At 41.9% G+C, this 18,307-nt stretch overlaps 1 protein-coding gene and 1 long non-coding RNA gene across 21 annotated transcripts in view; one reads left to right on the top strand and one right to left on the bottom strand.

Annotated features, from left to right (window-relative positions):
* The window catches only part of LOC138349868 (uncharacterized), a 214,329-nt gene that overhangs the window by 92,436 nt on the left and 103,586 nt on the right, over positions 1-18,307 (bottom strand). The gene's annotated exons all lie outside the window — the stretch shown is intronic.
* The window catches only part of LOC123765032 (uro-adherence factor A), a 136,434-nt gene that overhangs the window by 39,259 nt on the left and 78,868 nt on the right, over positions 1-18,307 (top strand). For 16 of the 19 annotated variants that reach the window (XM_069333443.1, XM_069333444.1, XM_069333445.1 and 13 more), the window contains exons 2-7: positions 129-213; positions 1,436-1,615; positions 4,598-5,848; positions 12,454-12,519; positions 13,557-13,664; positions 14,295-14,408. In XM_069333443.1, the coding sequence (XP_069189544.1) occupies positions 133-213; positions 1,436-1,615; positions 4,598-5,848; positions 12,454-12,519; positions 13,557-13,664; positions 14,295-14,408 (1,800 nt within the window). In that variant the 5' untranslated portion in view covers positions 129-132. The remainder of the gene's footprint in view (positions 1-128; positions 214-1,435; positions 1,616-4,597; positions 5,849-12,453; positions 12,520-13,556; positions 13,665-14,294; positions 14,409-18,307) is intronic. The other 3 variants (XM_069333452.1, XM_069333453.1, XM_069333455.1) reach the window with 2 other exon arrangements.

Raw genomic sequence — 18,307 nt, 5'->3', positions numbered from 1 at the left:
GTACTCTGCCCTTGGCGATACCATATAAAGCTGGTTATTTGCAATGCATAAAGTTATTAGTTGATAGTGGAATGGAAATAAAGTGGGGGTTATGGTCACTCTAACACGTGTTCTCACCCCGGCCACAGGGAGATGGGAGACACGGAGGCGTCGACGGTGGCCAGGAGGGAGACGGTGCAGCAGGAGGGTTCCACCACCCACACAGTCACCAAGGTACGGGGGAAGCCTCGCCTACATCGACCTTCGCTTCTGCTTGATTCTTCAACCAACAGTTTTTCACTTATTAAATTCATATCAGTTATTCAATGCTGACTAGACCACATACTAGAAGGTAATGGGACAACGACGTTTCGGTCCGTCCTGGACCATTCTCAAGTCGATTGCCTTGAGAATAGCACAATCGACTTGAGAATGGTCCAGGACGGACCGAAACGTCGTCGTCCCTTCACCTTCTAGTGTGTGGTCTGGTCAAACTACTTCAGCCACGTTATTGTGACTCATCGCCTGCTTATTCAATGCTATTTTGATGAATGCATCTAAATTATATGAAATATAGCTAATTATGTGCACTTTAATGACTAAACTTCAATATTACCAGCGTGTTAATGTTGTCCTAACTTCATGTAGTTGGATGTTACAGGCATTTTAATGTTGTTTTGCGCTAATCTTGCCTGGTCTATTTATACTTGTGAGATGATTTATACTCTACCGATTTTCCAAGCTTAGTGGCCATATATCCGTTCGCTCCTGCTAAATCTTTTACACAATTTGACGTTTGACAAATTCTTTCTTTCTTGCGCTAAGAAATATACGCTAGTTAGCCATTTTTGTTCGGTCAGTCTCAAGCAACAGTCGATATTAAATAATTTCCAAAGTATGTTTTTAAGCTTTATCAATACCGTATATATATATATTTTTTTCTGGTGCTTTTCGTTATTTTTCCTTTGAAAATATACTCCTTCATTGGGATACTGTCACACGCTGACCGTGCCAGACTTTCGGTATCAGATCGCCGATGTAATCCAATGACCGTCAGCGTCTTGGAGAGGCTTGGCACCCTCACCTGTGACGTCTTACGCCGCCGCCTGCCAACCTATCTTCTTCCAACCCGTACATATGTGACTTAAACTTGACCATGTTTGTAGAGGCTTGTTTATACATAGCGTCGATCCTATCATCAATATCATGCTTACTTACATAAGTGTTTTATCCTTATTATTCAATATTGGCCTATTGAGTATTATTATCATTTTGCTTTTTATCTATGTTAATTCCGTTTAAGTGTAGCCTATAACTTTATCTCCCTCGCCGATTTTTACCTCCTTTACCCATATTAGAAAAAAACGCATGCCAGAAACCCTGTTAACGGAGTGTCTAAGTGTCTCCAAGACGATTTTCTGCCGCATACCACCGTTCTTAAACCCTTGTGTTCCAGACTGTGCATGAAACAGACGGGTTGCGTATTGTTGGTGCGCGTGTCTTGTCTGAAAGTGGTAAGGTTGAGTCCTCTGTGGAATTCCCTATTATCACACCTCCGAGTTTGGAATCATTAGCAACTTCTACCTACTCCTCCACCCAAAGCATGGCTCATTCTGTTACGCCTGAGAAACAAGAGGTGAGTGACCCTTTATATCTTAGTCCTTCCTTCCAATATTTCCATTTTCTATTTCCCTCTTTGGTTTTCTATGATTATGCACTCATTTAAGACTAACTAATTAAAATATTTTAACTGGTGGCATATTCAATGATTCATTTATTTAATATTTGCAAGTGCATATATTACAAAAAAATGGTTTTAATATTTAGGGTATATGAATATATATACACGAAATATACAACAATGAATGTTTTATTGAATCCAATCAGCTGGATTGCAGACGATAAATAGTGCAATTATTGGCATTTCACGATTATTTTTAATCCTTTTTTTTACACCTTTTGTTGCTTTTCCCGTAACTCTCACCTCCTCGTCTCTCCACTCCATGTATAATAATTCATAATAATACTTTTTAAACAAAAGGTGTACGAAGTTTGGAGAAGAATATTTATTTTATGCAGCGCCATGTTTTTTTAACTATTAAATAATAATAATAATAATAATAATAATAATAATAATAATAATAATAATAATTTATTTAGGTAAAAGTGCATCATAGAGAATGAGTTACGAGCAGAATGTTGGATTAATAGACAGTGTTTCCCTCCATAACATAAGTTCGGTCAGCTTAGTTTAGCGCGAGGAAATTAAATGATAACTTGGAATAATTATATAATAACTTTGAGGTGATCAGTTACAGTTGTCGTCTCTGCTCAGTTCTTACTAATGATCGTCAATGCTAGTCATAGGATCACCAGGTTGCTGAAGAATTGGCACGGAGTGACCTCCTCTGGGCCTTGCCAAGCTGGCTTGCCCACCACCTACTACCAGTTCTACTCCCTACTACCAGCTAGTACTACTCCCTTCTACCAGTACTACCACGACCAGTAGTACCACCACCATCAGTACACCTACTACCAGTCCTACTATTACTATCACCACCAAAACCACCGTAATACAATAACACCAATACAACCAGCTAAAAAATTAACAATTTATTTGATTGAATGACTGGTTGAGACATGCAAATCTTGGTGATATATATATATATATATATATATATATATATATATATATATATATATATATATATATATATATATATATAAATAAACAGAACACTTCTCTTATGAGAGAATCGAACCTGGGCCAGCCAAGTGGTAGAGCCAGTGTGCTAACCAACAGACCACCATCAGATCACTAAAGGGACTCTGAATCGGGCGAGTTTTCCCTAGTAAATATGATTGATAGAAAATATGTGTCTGATTTATATAACCATTAGCTGGCGTCATTGGGGACTAGGGTTTCGCGGAAGAGCAGCCCAATTCACAATCCTTTTAATGATCCGCTGGGGGTCTGTTGGTTAGCACACTGGCTATGCCTCTTGGCTGGTCCAAGTTCGATTCTCTCAAGGGAAAGTGTTCTGTTTGTTAAATATAACATGTGTATATGTATATATATATATATATATATATATATATATATATATATATATATATATATATATATATATATATATATATATATATATATATATATATATATATATATATAGAAGGGGTACCACCTCTGGTGCAAGTGTAGGGACCCATAGCCTCGGAGAAGAAAATAAAGAGTACTCAGAGAAGACCTTGTGGATCCTCACTGAACACTTTGATATTTTCTTCTCCTACCACCCCTATTCTTTTGTTTAGTGTGTATATTTATCTATATATATCTATATCTATATCTATATATAATATATATATATATATATATATATATATATATATATATATATATATATATATATATATATATATATAATTATACATATTATACATACTGTGTGTGTGTGTGTGTGTGTGTGTGTATGTGTGTGTGTGTGTGTGTGTGTGTGTGTGTGTGTGTGTGTGTGTGTGTGTGTGTGTGTGTGTGTGTGTGTGTGTGTGTGTGTAAATCGCTATGTCTTTGATGTGACAAATACCGTGAAACAAATTAATTTCCATAAACACATATTTTGTTTATATAACGATTCAAATATATGGCCACTAATTTAATGAGTGCATTGTGGTACTTTGAATTAAAAAAAAAATCAGTGTTTATTAATTTTGAACCGTATTTTTTGAGTGATTAATTTGTGGAGGTGATGCACGCCAGGAACGTCGCTTTCTATCTATCATTTCTATCTATTTCTTTCTATCTATCTATCGTCTATCTATCATTTCACTGAAGAGGAATCAATGTAGAATGAAGAGTTACCATTGGTTTGGTGTTGGGCTTATAGGTTCCTTTATGAACCTTTGGATGGTTACAGAGGCCACCACAAGTGCTCACTGACCAGCCAGCAAGTACACTGTAGTTACGGGCTCACCATAGCCCGTGCTGCTTGGAACATTTTGTTCCAGGTAGCGAATCTTAAACAAAAACAATACACTGTAGTCCTGAACATGGTCCAGGACTAAAGTATACTCTCAGTATACATGCACTGATATATCTGGTCGCTGTAATCCATTTCGTAAACTGTAATGTGTAACATTTGTTCTACAATGAGTTTCTATTATTCTTGTAGCTTTAACATATAACTTCGCATATAATATGTACTTCGGAAATGTATTTATGTTTTCAGACATATCCTCCACAGATTATTTTCCGGAAAAGAAGTCTAATATACCCTAATAATAACCAGTTGTTCCTCTCCTCGTGAGTGCGGTGCTACACGCAGCTTACTACCCAAGCTTGACCCAACACAAGCTTAGCACTCATGTCGATCATTTGTATATTTCCTGATTTGGGCTACTTTGACAAGTGTACTAATTATCTATCTGTCTGCTAGCACGTGGCAATGTAACGGTCCGCCGTGTTGCCATATGGCAGCGGTGTTGCCTGCTGAGTGGTTGATTGAGAGTGGCGACCTCCCTAACTATTCCCCCCCCCCTTTATTGTTACCATTATAGTTTCCGGTGTTCTAATCACGTTGTGAACATGAAGTAACGATACTAACTATCTCCTGGTTGATAGCACGCAGTAACGAGCTTCGAGGCGTCCCACATGGAGACATCGCACCAATCAGCTGTCCGCATCGAGTCGGTGGTCCAGGGAAGCAAGATGGAGGGGATCAGCCAATCACAATCAATCCAGAACGTCAGCCAATCACAATCCATCCAGGGCGTCAGCCAGTCGCAGTCTATTCAGAGCGTCAGCCAGTCGCAGTCTATTCAGAGCGTCAGCAGCCAATCGCAGTCCATTCAAAGTGTCAGCCAATCGCAGTCCATCCAGAGCTCCAGCCAATCAAAGACCCTCGAGGGGTTTAACGAGTCGCAGTCCATCCAGAGCTCCAGCCAATTGCAATCCCTCGAGAGTACCAACTTGTTACAGTCCGTCACGGAGGCACCAGCTGAGGTTCCAGCAGTGGTTCAGTCTGAGAGCGAACCGCAGTCAGTAGACGAAAACGCTAATTCCATCCAAGAAGAACAAGAAGCCACCGCACAGTTACCACCCCCTGAAATAGAAGCTGTTAAAGAACCAGAGGCGGTTAAAGAGCCAGAACCCGTTGCAGAACCAGTGTCTGTAACGGAACCAGAGCCAGTTAAAGAAATAGAGCACGCTGCAGAATTAGAGTCGCCGAAAGAGTCTGAGCTCGTTCTTGAACCAGAACCCGCCAGAGAACCAGTGCCTGTGGTTGAATCTGTCACAGAACCCGAACCAGATAAAGAACCAGAGCCTGTGGTTGAATCTGTCACAGAACCCGAACCCGAACCAGTTAAAGAACCCGAACCAGAAACAGTTAAAGAACCACAACCAGATGAACAGCCAGAGCCTGCTGTGGAACCGGAACCCGTCAAAGAAGAAGAAGAAGAAGAACCAGTGGGTGAAGCTCTGCCAGACTCAACCCCGATACCCACCGCCGATCCAGAACCCTTCACCGAACCTCCCGCCGAACCGGAAGCAGCGCCCGTCGACGTCGTCGAGGCACCAGAGGTGGAAGAAATCAGCCAAGAGAACATCAAGACACAGCTGCAGGAGATCATCACGGAAATAGAGCGAGAAGCGTCCCCAGAGCAGGAAGAGGTACAGGGGAAGGAGGCAGGTGAAGGGGGTGTGGGCGAAGTCAAATCTGCGACGGAGGCGAAGTCGGTGGCGGTGATAGAGACGGTGAAGGAGGCGCAGCACGTGGTGGTGGTGGCGGAGCGGGAACACCAGCCACTGGAGACACAGGAGGTGGAGGAAGAGGAGGAGGAGGAGGGGGAGGAGTTCGAGTATTATGATGAGGTATTTCAAGTTGTTATTATCCCCCTCCCCCCTACCTCCCCCCCCCCCTCACCTCTCACTCTTCCCTTTGATATGAGAATGATAAGAATTGGCTTTTCTTTTATTCTCAATAAATTTTCATTTAAACTCCAATCTTCCTGATATCCTAAAAAAAAAAATGAATTTAAACATTAAAATTTGTTGGTGTGTTGTAATATTCCTCGATCTGTTATTTTTTTCCTCCTATTTTTGTCATTGAGAACTTCCTTTGTACATAAGAAGGTTATTTACCTCAGTTCTCTTCCGTGGGGAGCCTCCAGTCTCCTACAGTGCTGTTTCTTCCCAGCCTCGCCACCACTAAGGTCCTAACTGTACCCTTCCCTACACCAGCATCCAAATACTTGTTACATTTCCCGCATCTGTGTTCTACCTGGTCTCCTCCAAGCCCATATTGTCCCTCGAATGACTTTCTCCTTCTACGAGACCATTACCCTCCCTTGAGTGACCTTTTTCCTCCCCTCGAAGTCTCTTCCATTCCTCGAGATCTTTCCTAATGTGGCCAAAAGTCGGAGAAACTCTGCCCCCACCGGCCCCTCCTCGCTATAAACTAAAGCACTTTATCAACCAAAAGGTTTAATCAAAATACTTGATAACTAATTTATATAAACATAACCAATACCTGAGGTGGAGACGCCTTTAATGACCTGTGTAACTGTGCTCGTCTTAAAATTCATAAACATATATAAACTTGGAATGTGATAAACGACAAATATAACCATCATATCAAAGATGAGTCTCAGCATCATGTCAGAGATGAATCTCAGCATCATGTCAGAGATGAGTCTCAGCATCATGTCAGAGACGAGTCTCAGCATCATGTCAGAGATGAGTCTCAGCATCATGTCAGAGATGAATCTCAGCATCATGTCAGAGACGAGTCTCAGCATCATGTCAGAGACGAGTCTCAGCATCATGTCAGAGATGAGTCTCAGCATCATGTCTCAGACGTATCTCACCTCATCACAAATGCATCTCAGTGTCATCCTGATTATCGTTAACATCAGAACATTCATTCGTCAATATTGTCAAAAAGGAATATTCTTTGTTCGCAAATAAATATTTCAACTCTCATTAGTTGACCATTAAATTCAATATAATTTACAAAGCATATTCTTTTAAATCGCAATGTCATTGTGTGGTTGCCCCGTGTGTTCTTTGTACTCTGAATCGCATTATTTACATTGATGACTGTTTATACTTTGTGAATGAGTCAGTTGAGTTACCGGATAAGAATCAATTTAGCCTTCTCATTATATGTTTGCATTTCTGTCAGCCCAAAATATAATGACACATAGGTCATATCTCTGGATAGATATGCCTCAGCATATCTGATTGAAGCATTAATTCATTATTGAGTCGATTGAAAACATCTCCGGAAGAAATTCTATCGTACAACATCCTATTCCCCAATCATGCTCGTTCAAGCATACGAGGCTATCTCTAACCTCTTCTTAGGCTACGCTCGCCCAAGCTGAGGGTGTCACGAGGTGTAGTATTGGAACTAATGCCTATCAACCTCTAGAGCGGTTATTAAGGAAAGTATACTTTAGTTCTGGATATAGTTCATTACTAAATTGATTGACTGACGAAGATTAAGCCACCAAAGAGGTGGCATGGGCATGAGTAGACCGTAAGTGGTATATGTTTGGAGTGAATGTGAGCTTTGTTCGTGAAAGGATATACTGTGTGTTGAGCACGCATTTAAAGTCAGTCCTTACACTAAATTGATTGATTGATGAAGATTAAGCCACCCAAAAGGTGGCACGGGCATGAATAGCCCGTAAGTGGTGGCCCTTTTGAGCCATTACCAGTATCAAGAGCTGATACTGGAGATCTGTGGAGGTGCGACTGCACCCTGCGTGACGGGAGATGTCTCCCGTCTTACACTAAAGTAAACTCTGAGTATATATGCACCGAGAGTCTGTATACACCTCTCGTTGTATATAATATATATCCCTGTGTGAACTAGTAATAACCCATCCTCAAGCTGTACTCGTCTAAGCTGTGACCGTTCCCAATGACGCAGCCCTAAATTTTAATATACTTGGAATCAAAAATAATATTTTATCTAGCCTAAATGAATAATAATATATAATACAATATTTTGTATAGTTAGGCCCCATATGTCTCCAATACAACTAACTTTAAGCCTAGGCTTAACAGGGAGCCGGTGGCTGAGCGGACAGAACACTGGACGCGTGATCCTGTGGTCCCGGGTTCGATCCCGGGCGCCGGCGAGAACCAATGGGCAGAGTTTCTTTCACCCTGATGCCTCTGTTACCTAGCAGTAAATAGGTACCTGGGAGTTAGTCAGCTGTCACGGGCTGCTTCCTGGGGGTGGAGGCCTGGTCGAGGACCGGGCCGCGGGGACACTAAAGCCCCGAAATCACCTCAAGATAGGCCCAAATGTGAACGAAACTACAATATACATTTATATTCATTTAGGAAAAAAAATTATTTTATATTATACTGTATGAAGAAATTCAAGAATGCGCCTTTGAGAACGACCATAGTCTGTGGATGGGATAGGGACAACCGCAGCTGGGGCGAACATAGCTGAGGGAGGAGGAGGTTGGTGGTAAACAGTTGATGCATAATCAGGAGAGTGAGCAACAACACAGAGCAGATTGCTGCTCTGTAATAGAGAGTAGACCTTGGAACGCTGTGTGGTTGATCACTACTGAAATGAGACCGTTTGCTGATGCCACCACTACCGCCATTGGCACCTATAACTAACTGTAAACCCAGATTTACAAAACTGGTTTTTGTACTGAAAAACAGCGGGTTTAAAACTAATGACACCACAAATTCTTTCAATATCAACTGATATTTATAATTAATTAGCATCTTTGTGGTGCTTGAGAATAAATGTCTTACAATCACATTGCTCAACCCTATTGGAATGTTTTTTATTATTGTTTGTCCCGCCCCGAGTAGCAGTGTTCCCGTCTAGTCTTCCACGTGTTTCTTCGGCTTCACAGTGTTGCTCCACACACTGTGTTTATCTCATGGTGCTCTTGAACATTACTTAATCATTTTCACTGATACACTCAACACTATGAGAAGAACGTAGCAGTGTTCAGTAGCACTGAAGCTGTGTTGAACACCATTGAAGCGGTGTTGAACACCACTGAAGCGGTGTTGAACACCATTGAAGCGGTGTTGAAACACCACTGAAGCGGCGTTGAAACACCACTGAAGCGGTGTTGAAACACCACTAAAGCGGTGTTGAACACCACTGAAGCGATGTTGAACACCAAGCAGTGTTGAACACCACTGAAGCAGTATTGAACACCACTGAAGCGGTGTTGAACACCACTGAAGCGGTGTTGAAACACCACTGAAGCGGCGTTGAAACACCACTGAAGCGGTGTTGAAACACCACTGAAGCGGTGTTGAACACCACTGAAGCAGTGTTGAAACACCACTGAAGCGGTGTTGAAACACCACTGAAGCGGTGTTGAACACCACTGAAGCAGCGAAGCGTTTTGCTTGGGTGTTTGTAGTCGTTGACACCTTTTAGCACTACCTTGCTATGTATTCGACTGTGGATAATATAAGTCAAGATCACTATCAAGATTAATCGAAGTTCTTAGATAATCGTAAAATAAAACAAATGTATATAAGAGAAGAATATCACACAGAACCTCGATGCTCTAAATGGGGTGAGAATAGCTTGAGCTACCTCATCCCTTTGTGTGTATTTTACCTCAATAAACTTATTTCAGTTTCAATTTCAATTTCGATGCTCTAAGTGAAAGAATTATCCACAGCCTAATACAACCGTGTTGAATAATCTCCAGCTGCTTTAGTCTATTAATACATCATGTTAATACACAAAAAGATAATAAGCATTGCCAATTTCATGACCAGTTACAAATTCTAACCTGCTAATAACAACTACGACAAATTACTGCTGTAATAAACGTAATAATTGATGTAAATATTTAATGATTAGTAGTTAATTATCAATGTCTAATGGCTGTAGTAGTTGAAACAAATCAGTTGTCATTTATAAGTACTCAACGTCTAACAAATTTGTGTTAGGAGTTAATAGCTAGAATTTAGATTTAGCTAATAGTTAATAGATAAGTTGTAAATAGTCAATATTTTAAAGTATCTTGGGTATTAATGTACATTTGAAGTGCATTCCAAGAGAATATATATATATATATATATATATATATATATATATATATATATATATATATATATATATATATATATATATATATGTCGTACCTAGTAGCCAGAACGCACTTTTATGCCTACTGTGCAAGGCCCGATTTGCCTAATAAGCCAAGTTTTCCTGAATTAATTGTTTTTCGACAACCTAACCTACCTAACCTAACCTAACCTAACTTTTTCGGCTACCTCACCTAACCTAACCTCTAAAGATAGGTTAGGTTTGGTTAGGTAGGGTTAGTTAGGTTTGGTCATATATCTACATTAATTTTAACTCCAATAAAAAAAAATTGACCTCATACATAATGAAATGGGTAGCTTTATCATTTCATAAGAAAAAAATAGAGAAAATATATTAATTCAGGAAAACTTGGCTTATTAGGCAAATCGGGCCTTGCATAGTAGGCATAAAAGTGCGTTCTGGCTACTAGGTACGACATATATATATATATATATATATATATATATATATATATATATATATATATATATATATATATATATATACACATATATTATTTACAGGGTATTCGCAAGTAACATACATTTCTGTCATATATGTGTGAGGAGAAAGGGGTGTCCCCTGAGGCATAACACGGGCTTGCTATTGAACCCCGACCAGTGAGGGTCAAATGACGTTGTGTTTGTGTAATGTTTACGGCGCCAGATGTCAACAATGATGTGTATCACAACAGTGATCTATCTCTCTGTACATCAGCCCGGTCATCCTCGATGCTAGAACCCCCTGACCAAGGTTACCCATCCTCCCATGTGTTCAAAATATTGATTGATTGTTGCAGCCCAAAAATGTTCATTGCTTTGCACATTTGGAAATATTAAAACCTATTAATTCATTATATAGATGTCAACCTCCTGGCCTTGCCTCTCCTTGGCAGTATGTAATTAATCCTTGGCTTAATATAAGCAATCCTAGGTCTATTATATGGTAATATTAAGGTAAATATATATATATATATATATATATATATATATATATATATATATATATATATATATATATATATATATATATATATACTTTGGAGAGCTTAGTGTGTTGCCATTTCTCGGGTCCTCTGTAGAAATCATTCCTGAAGAATATAAAGCAGAAGCCGAAGACATAACTCAAACACAGCGTCGTTTGACCCTCGCATGACATCATTGTTTGACCCCAGCGTGACGTCATCGTTTGACCCCAGCGTGACGTCATCGTTTGACCCCAGCGTGACGTCAGTCTAAGTCACTCCTGAGCTCAAGGCTCGCGCCTGCAACCTTGCCTGCAACCCCCAATGATCTCCATATACTATACGCTGACTTGAGTCATTGTTGCATTGAAAGCAAAGCCACTTGAAGTCATTACTATTCAAAATTCTGCTCGTTCTTCCGTTAACAGTTTGTCTTAATTAAAAGAAATATGGCTTCTGTAAGATAAACAATGGCATTTGAAGGAGCTAACAAGCAATTAGTATGCTGTTCATCTTACGACGTCAATCATCTTTTGAGTCGTGAAAGACTTGGGCGTTGCAATGATTTAAAGTCATATAATGCATGATGAATGAATACTTTTTTTGCAATATGCAATACAATTCCATACACTCAGATGAGAGATGCAGTATTTTCAAACACACAAACATACATCGTGATAAAACACTCTATACACTCAAGTGTATTTCCGTCTGCACCTCATCTGAGTCATCACCATTCATCATACACCAGCTCTGGGAGGAGTGGTGACATCACACTTGGGTCATCGCCAGCTTCAGGGAGGAGTGGTGACGTCACACCTGGGTCATCACCACACATCACCTGTCTCAGGGAGGAGTGGTGACGTCACACTTGGGTCATCACCACACATCACCATCCTCAGGGAGGAGTGGTGACATCACACTTGGGTCATCACCACACATCACCAGCCTCAGGGAGGAGTGGTGACATCACACTTGGGTCATCACCACACATCACCAGCCTCAGGGAGGAGTGGTGACATCACACTTGGGTCATCACTACACATCACCAGCCTCAGGGAGGAGTGGTGACATCACACTTGGGTCATCACTACACATCACCAGCCTCTGGGAGGAGTGGTGACATCACACTTGGGTCATCACCACACATCACCAGCCTCAGGGAGGAGTGGTGACATCACACTTGGGTCATCACCACACATCACCAGCCTCAGGGAGGAGTGGTGACATCACACTTGGGTCATCACTACACATCACCAGCCTCAGGGAGGAGTGGTGACATCACACTTGGGTCATCACTACACATCACCAGCCTCAGGGAGGAGTGGTGACATCACACTTGGGTCATCACTACACATCACCAGCCTCTGGGAGGAGTGGTGACATGACACTAATAACGTGTTTATCTGTGGCCAGGACGGTGTGCTTCACCACACGTGGAGACCGAGGGGAACGTACCAGATCCAGAAAACGGCCATCCAGGTAAGGAGGTGTGGTAGGGTGTAGCAGGGGTGTGGCAGGGGTGTGGGAGGTGTGGCAGGGGTGTAGGAGGTGTGGGAAGTGTGACAGGGGTGTGGGATGTGTGGCAGGGGTGTGGGAGGTGTGGCAAGGATGTGGGAGGTGTGGCAAGGATGTGGGAGGTGTGGCAAGGATGTGGGAGGTGTGGCAAGGATGTGGGAGGTGTGGCAAGGGTGTGTGTGGGATGTGTAGCAGGGCATTGGAGGTGTAGCAAGGATAAATGCAGTAAAAGTACGTGAGGACAATTACAATGTGTTGTTACATTCCTTTCAATAATTCCCTTGAAAAACAAAAACAGGATTTTCTTAAATCTTTCATTAATATTTCAAGACATTTCCAAAGGAATGAGAGTGCAAAAACGTCACGAAATATATAAAAACAAGCTTGCTAAAGTTTTTTCACAACTTGTTGTTTTTAGTTTCATTTCCTTGTAGGACAAGACGTTTGGGCACGTTTCCTTTTTACCTTACGCGTCTTTTCACCTGTTCTAAAGATGGTCGCCGTAGAGCGATTGAAAGAAAATGGTTCAACAGTTCCTAAAAGAAAATGAAGCAACTCGTAATGTTATTGGCCAGACTTTCTTAATATTGCTTTAATTTGTGATGGTGAACTAAACAAATTCTTATAGTAAGGGACAAGAAGCTTGTACTTAGATTAATCGAGGTCCACCTTGACCAAATACTGATGTTCTGAAGCAGGATGCATCCCTCAACAATTGCACGACACACGATTACCTTATTACTACTAGGTGAACAGCGACATCAGGTGAAATGATACACTGCCAAACCTTCTCATCCCCTGTTCGGAAACCGAACAGGGGATCCTCGGCTGTAAGCCAACGAAGTAGATCAGTGCGCTACAGGTCCCATATAAAAGTCTTGGCAACTATTAGTTAATACAGAAAATTGATCAACATTCAGGGATATTATACCATAAGGAAATATATATAATATTACTCGCTTTGATGTTGTGATACTGACCTGTTGTACTCCTCCGGACAGTACGAGGACGTAGTGCCCATCACATTGCCGGATGTCCAGTTCACAGAGCTGGAGCCAGAGCCAGAGCCACCAGCGCCACAGCCACAACCACAACAACATTTGCAGCAGGTAGGTCTAAGATCGACAGTGTTAAACCTCCCGGACGCAGGTTCGAATCCTCGTCACGGCCCTTGTGGATTTGTTCATTTGATGCATCACGTTAGTGTGATCTCTGTGTGTGATCGACAGTGTTGTGGATAAGAGGAAAAAATATAGATATGTCGCTTGAGACGAGACACGGTCGCAAGTTCATACCAGAGGATTAGTTAGAGGCTGACCTCTCTAGCTGACTCTTGCAGACGTCAGCTAGAGGCTGACCTCTCTAGCTGACTCTAGCAGACGTCAGCTAGAGGCTGACGTGTGTTGCCTAATTTCAACTTTCTTTTATTAGGAAATAGATTTGTTTAGACCCGATCTTGTAATGATGGTCACATTAGGCTGTCAACATCTTCTGAGACAGCCCGACTGTGTGGCCACGTCAAAACAGCCCGACTCGCCTCCTTCTGTGGGATCTGCTGGTAATATGACACATTCGATCCCTGACCTGACCAAAGATGTGTCCAGACTTGACCCCGAGATATTTCCAGACTTGACCTGAGATGTGTCCAGACTTAACGTTTAGGTGTATCCCGATTTAGCCGATGTGTGCAGACCTGATGTGTGATGTTTCCAGGCTTGACCTGAGATGTGTTCCGGCAGGTGGAGCTGCAGGAGAATCATCAGGGCATGACCAACGGCAGCCTCTCCCCTACCTTCCTCTCCCCCATCGAGATTCCAGAAGGCATACCGCTTCTGGCCCGCATCTTGCCCAAGGTAAGTCCTGACACGTCATTTTTTTATGGACAATCATGGGTATACACAGGAATATGCTGCTATCCTATTCTACATGAAGAATTACAGAATCAGAATCATAAATCAGAATCAGGGATCAGAAACCAGCTACGAGTTCATCTAACATCCCCATCACACAGAATTAGGAGAGGGCATGAAATGCGAGGCTGATCTGCAAACGACGAGTCACAATAACGTGGCTGAAGATATGATATCCAAACTGCACATAAGAAATTAAAGAACTGACGACGTTTCGGTCCGTTCTGGACCATTATCACGACTTGATAATGGCCCAAGACGGACCGAAACGTTGAGGTTTCTTTGTTTTCTGGGGCGAGCCTGCACTACCAAACTCTGGGTAGAGCGCAAGAATATCTTCCAATATTCGTGAGTGTATGAAGGGTTCAAAGTACCTCATACCATTTGGTCTGAAAGTATTTATAACAGGGCAATCACAGACATAGTGTCGGAGAGTATATTCCTAGGCTAACGTTGACTCAGCATATACAAACCGAGAAGCGGCATATATCCAAGTTATAGCCCCGCTCCTGTGCCAGGTAAGTCCACTACGGGATCACCATAGCCCGTGCTACTTGGAACCTTTTGTTCCCCAGTAGCTGAATATAAAACAACGGCGCATCACAGATAAGGATATAATAATTCCCCCCGCGGACAGTAGGCTTGAAGCCCAAACACCAAACCAAATTAGGCAGAAATACAATGACTAATCATTTACTTGGAGCCTGTTCCATTTAAATCTAAACTGAAGATCATGATGTTTGTACTCCGATAAGAATACCTTAAAGTGCCATATGTGTTTACTGAGTTATATTTATACTCTGGGGGGCATATAGACCACAAGAACCGCTGTAAGGAACTACGTTTATGCAAGCAACTACAAAACACTTTTGTACAGCCCAATGCTGACACGAATGAGTAATTAAAATCTAAAAAAAAAATATATATATAAATGGTAGCTGCGAAATGAATATAAATTATTCATAAATTTTAAATTGTTAAAATATGTTTTCCTCCCTAAACGGTCATCATCTCCAGTCACCTCTAATTAATTAAGTCAAATCAAACTTCCTGTTCTTACGGAAATAATGCAGCCAGGAGTTCATAGCATCTGTATGGACAGAGGAAAACAAACAAAAAAAAAAAAAGAGTTGATAAGAGCCTCCGCCAATATACTTCCGACAGGGTGGCGCAGGTGAGGGCCAAGGACACCTTGTCTCATGGACATCATATCTCACCTAATTTTTTGCGCCACTCTGTTGCGACCTTGAGCGAAACGCAAACACCCGGACCAGCGTCACCGTCCTCGACCTTATGGCGGCACGGGTTAAGGGCTGGTTTGGCGCATCCGCCGCCAGGGGTGTTGCGTCACTATTCCCACTTATATGTGTTCCGCCAAGCCTATAAATACACTAAGCGACATCCCCACTACGGGCTCACCATAGCCCGTGCTACTTGCCCCGCTCCTGTGTCAGGTAAGCTACGGGCTCACCATAGCCCGTGCTACTTGCCCCGCTCCTGTGTCAGGTAAGCTACGGGCTCACCATAGCCCGTGCTACTTGCCCCGCTCCTGTGTCAGGTAAGCTACGGGCTCACCATAGCCCGTGCTACTTGCCTCGCTCCTGTGCCAGGTAAGTTACGGGCTCACCATAGCCCGTGCTACTTGCCTCGCTCCTGTGCCAGGTAAGCTACGGGCTCACCATAGCCCGTGCTACTTGCCCCGCCCCTGTGCCAGGTAAGCTACGGGCTCACCATAGCCCGTGCTACTTGCCCCGCCCCTGTGTCAGGTAAGCTACGGGCTCACCATAGCCCGTGCTACTTGGAACTGGTTCCGAGTAGCTGAATCTCTAACAACAAACAACTCTAAGCGAGCAAGTATCCTGACACTGACTTGCTTCACGCTCGGTAAATAAGATCACGTAACTGTGTCTGTCGTTAATACAACTTTATTTGTACGTTAGCCAAACGTTTATTAAAGGCGACTTCTGTAACATATTCGGAAAATTATGTTAACTTCTTATTATGTTCTTAAGTTCTTAAGAACATAATATATATATATATATATATATATATATATATATATATATATATATATATATATATATATATATATATATATAAGTTCTTCTATGTGATATATAATATATATGTATATATATATATATATATATATATATATATATATATGTATATATATATATATATATATATATATATATATATATATATATATATATATATATATATATATATATATATGTTCTTAAGTTCTTATAAGTTCATATTCTTATTATGTTAAGTTTTGTTTAAGTGTTTGACTAGTTGACCGTCGGGAGTAGAAATCTTGGAATATGTGGTTGCATCACCAAGCAGAATATCACTGTTCTCCGACGATGATACTGTGTGTCACTGTTACAGAGGTGCGAGTACCGTGCGAGCGAGGTGCGAGCACAAATAGGTACCTGGGTGTTAGTCAGCTGTCACAGGCTGCTTCCTGGGGGTGGAGGCCTGGTCGAGGACCGGGCCGCGGGGACACTAAAGCCCCGAAATCATCTCGAGATAACCGTTGATGCACTACCACCTGCCACCACCAGAAATGTATACGTTTATCTCTCAGAATGTTCGCCAATATGTTTATTGTTTGTCATGTGTGTGTATATATGTATGAACACGTTGTATGATATATATGTATGTATGAACACGTATGAACACATATATACACACACATGACAAACAATAAACATATTGTCGAACATTCTGAGAGATAAACGTATACATTTCTGGTGGTGGTACCTTATCCCTTTGTGTGTATTTTACCTCAATAAACTTATTTCAATTTCAATGCCGCCACCAGGTGAGCAGTCCACTAACGTCACACACTCCTGCCCGTCACACTCCACCTTCGTGGCAACACACACAAAACGATTGATGGAAGGAATTCGTAAGCAAATATTGATAAAGTGAACGAAGAGAAAGAGAAGGAAGGAGGGATATGTGTATGAGAATGAGAAGCAAGGATGTGTGTGCGCGCGAGAGGCACAGGGATGTGAGAGATGCAGAATGTGGCTGTGAACATGTGCATGAGGACCTCAAGCCAAAACACGCCTTGAGAGTGATTCCTTATTGTCTGCTGGCAAAGATCCTCATTATTTGCGTTGGGTTCATGCTCAGGAATTTACCAAAATAGTTTCATTGAAGCCGGAGAGGCGAACCGAACACATACCCGGCTTCGAACGCTGGGTAAGACTGGATGACAGGGACCTATTCTTTAATGTCCGCCCATGTGCACTCAGCAGTAACTGAGGACCTGGATGTATAACGAATGACGTGTCGTGTTCCAGGGGGGGGGGAAGAACACTGTGGGAGGGAGAACTCTCTGCGTGCACCTGGGACTCGGAGTCCTTCTGCTGCCGTACCCTCGGCTAAAGGCTAGAGTGTAAACAAATGATATTTCATTGTTTATATTAAGCCTGGTGGTAATGGTTCAGCTGTATGTTTGACCTCGAGCAAGCAATAAAGCTTTAGACATGAGTTAGCATGTGTTGCGTCCGTGGCATTTATTGTTAAGCACCTATATTTACCCGCGTGTGAATAAGAGTGAGAGTGTGTGAGAGAGAGAGAGAGAGAGAGAGAGAGAGAGAGAGAGAGAGAGAGAGAGAGAGAGAGAGAGAGAGTGTGTGTGAGAGTGTGAGAGAGAGTGTGAGAGAGAGAGAGAGAGAGAGAGAGAGAGAGAGAGAGAGAGAGAGAGAGAGAGAGAGAGAGAGAGAGAGAGAGAGAGAGAGAGAGAGAGAGAGAGTGTGTGTGTGAGAGAGAGAGTGTGAGAGAGAGAGTGAGAGAGTGTGAGAGAGAGAGTGTGAGAGAGT

Source organism: Procambarus clarkii, chromosome 29 (assembly GCF_040958095.1).
Source record: "Procambarus clarkii isolate CNS0578487 chromosome 29, FALCON_Pclarkii_2.0, whole genome shotgun sequence".
In the NCBI taxonomy this organism is placed as follows: Eukaryota; Metazoa; Arthropoda; class Malacostraca; order Decapoda; family Cambaridae; genus Procambarus; species Procambarus clarkii.
Note: the sequence above shows the minus strand (reverse complement) of the source record. Positions and strands in the feature narration are given on the sequence as shown.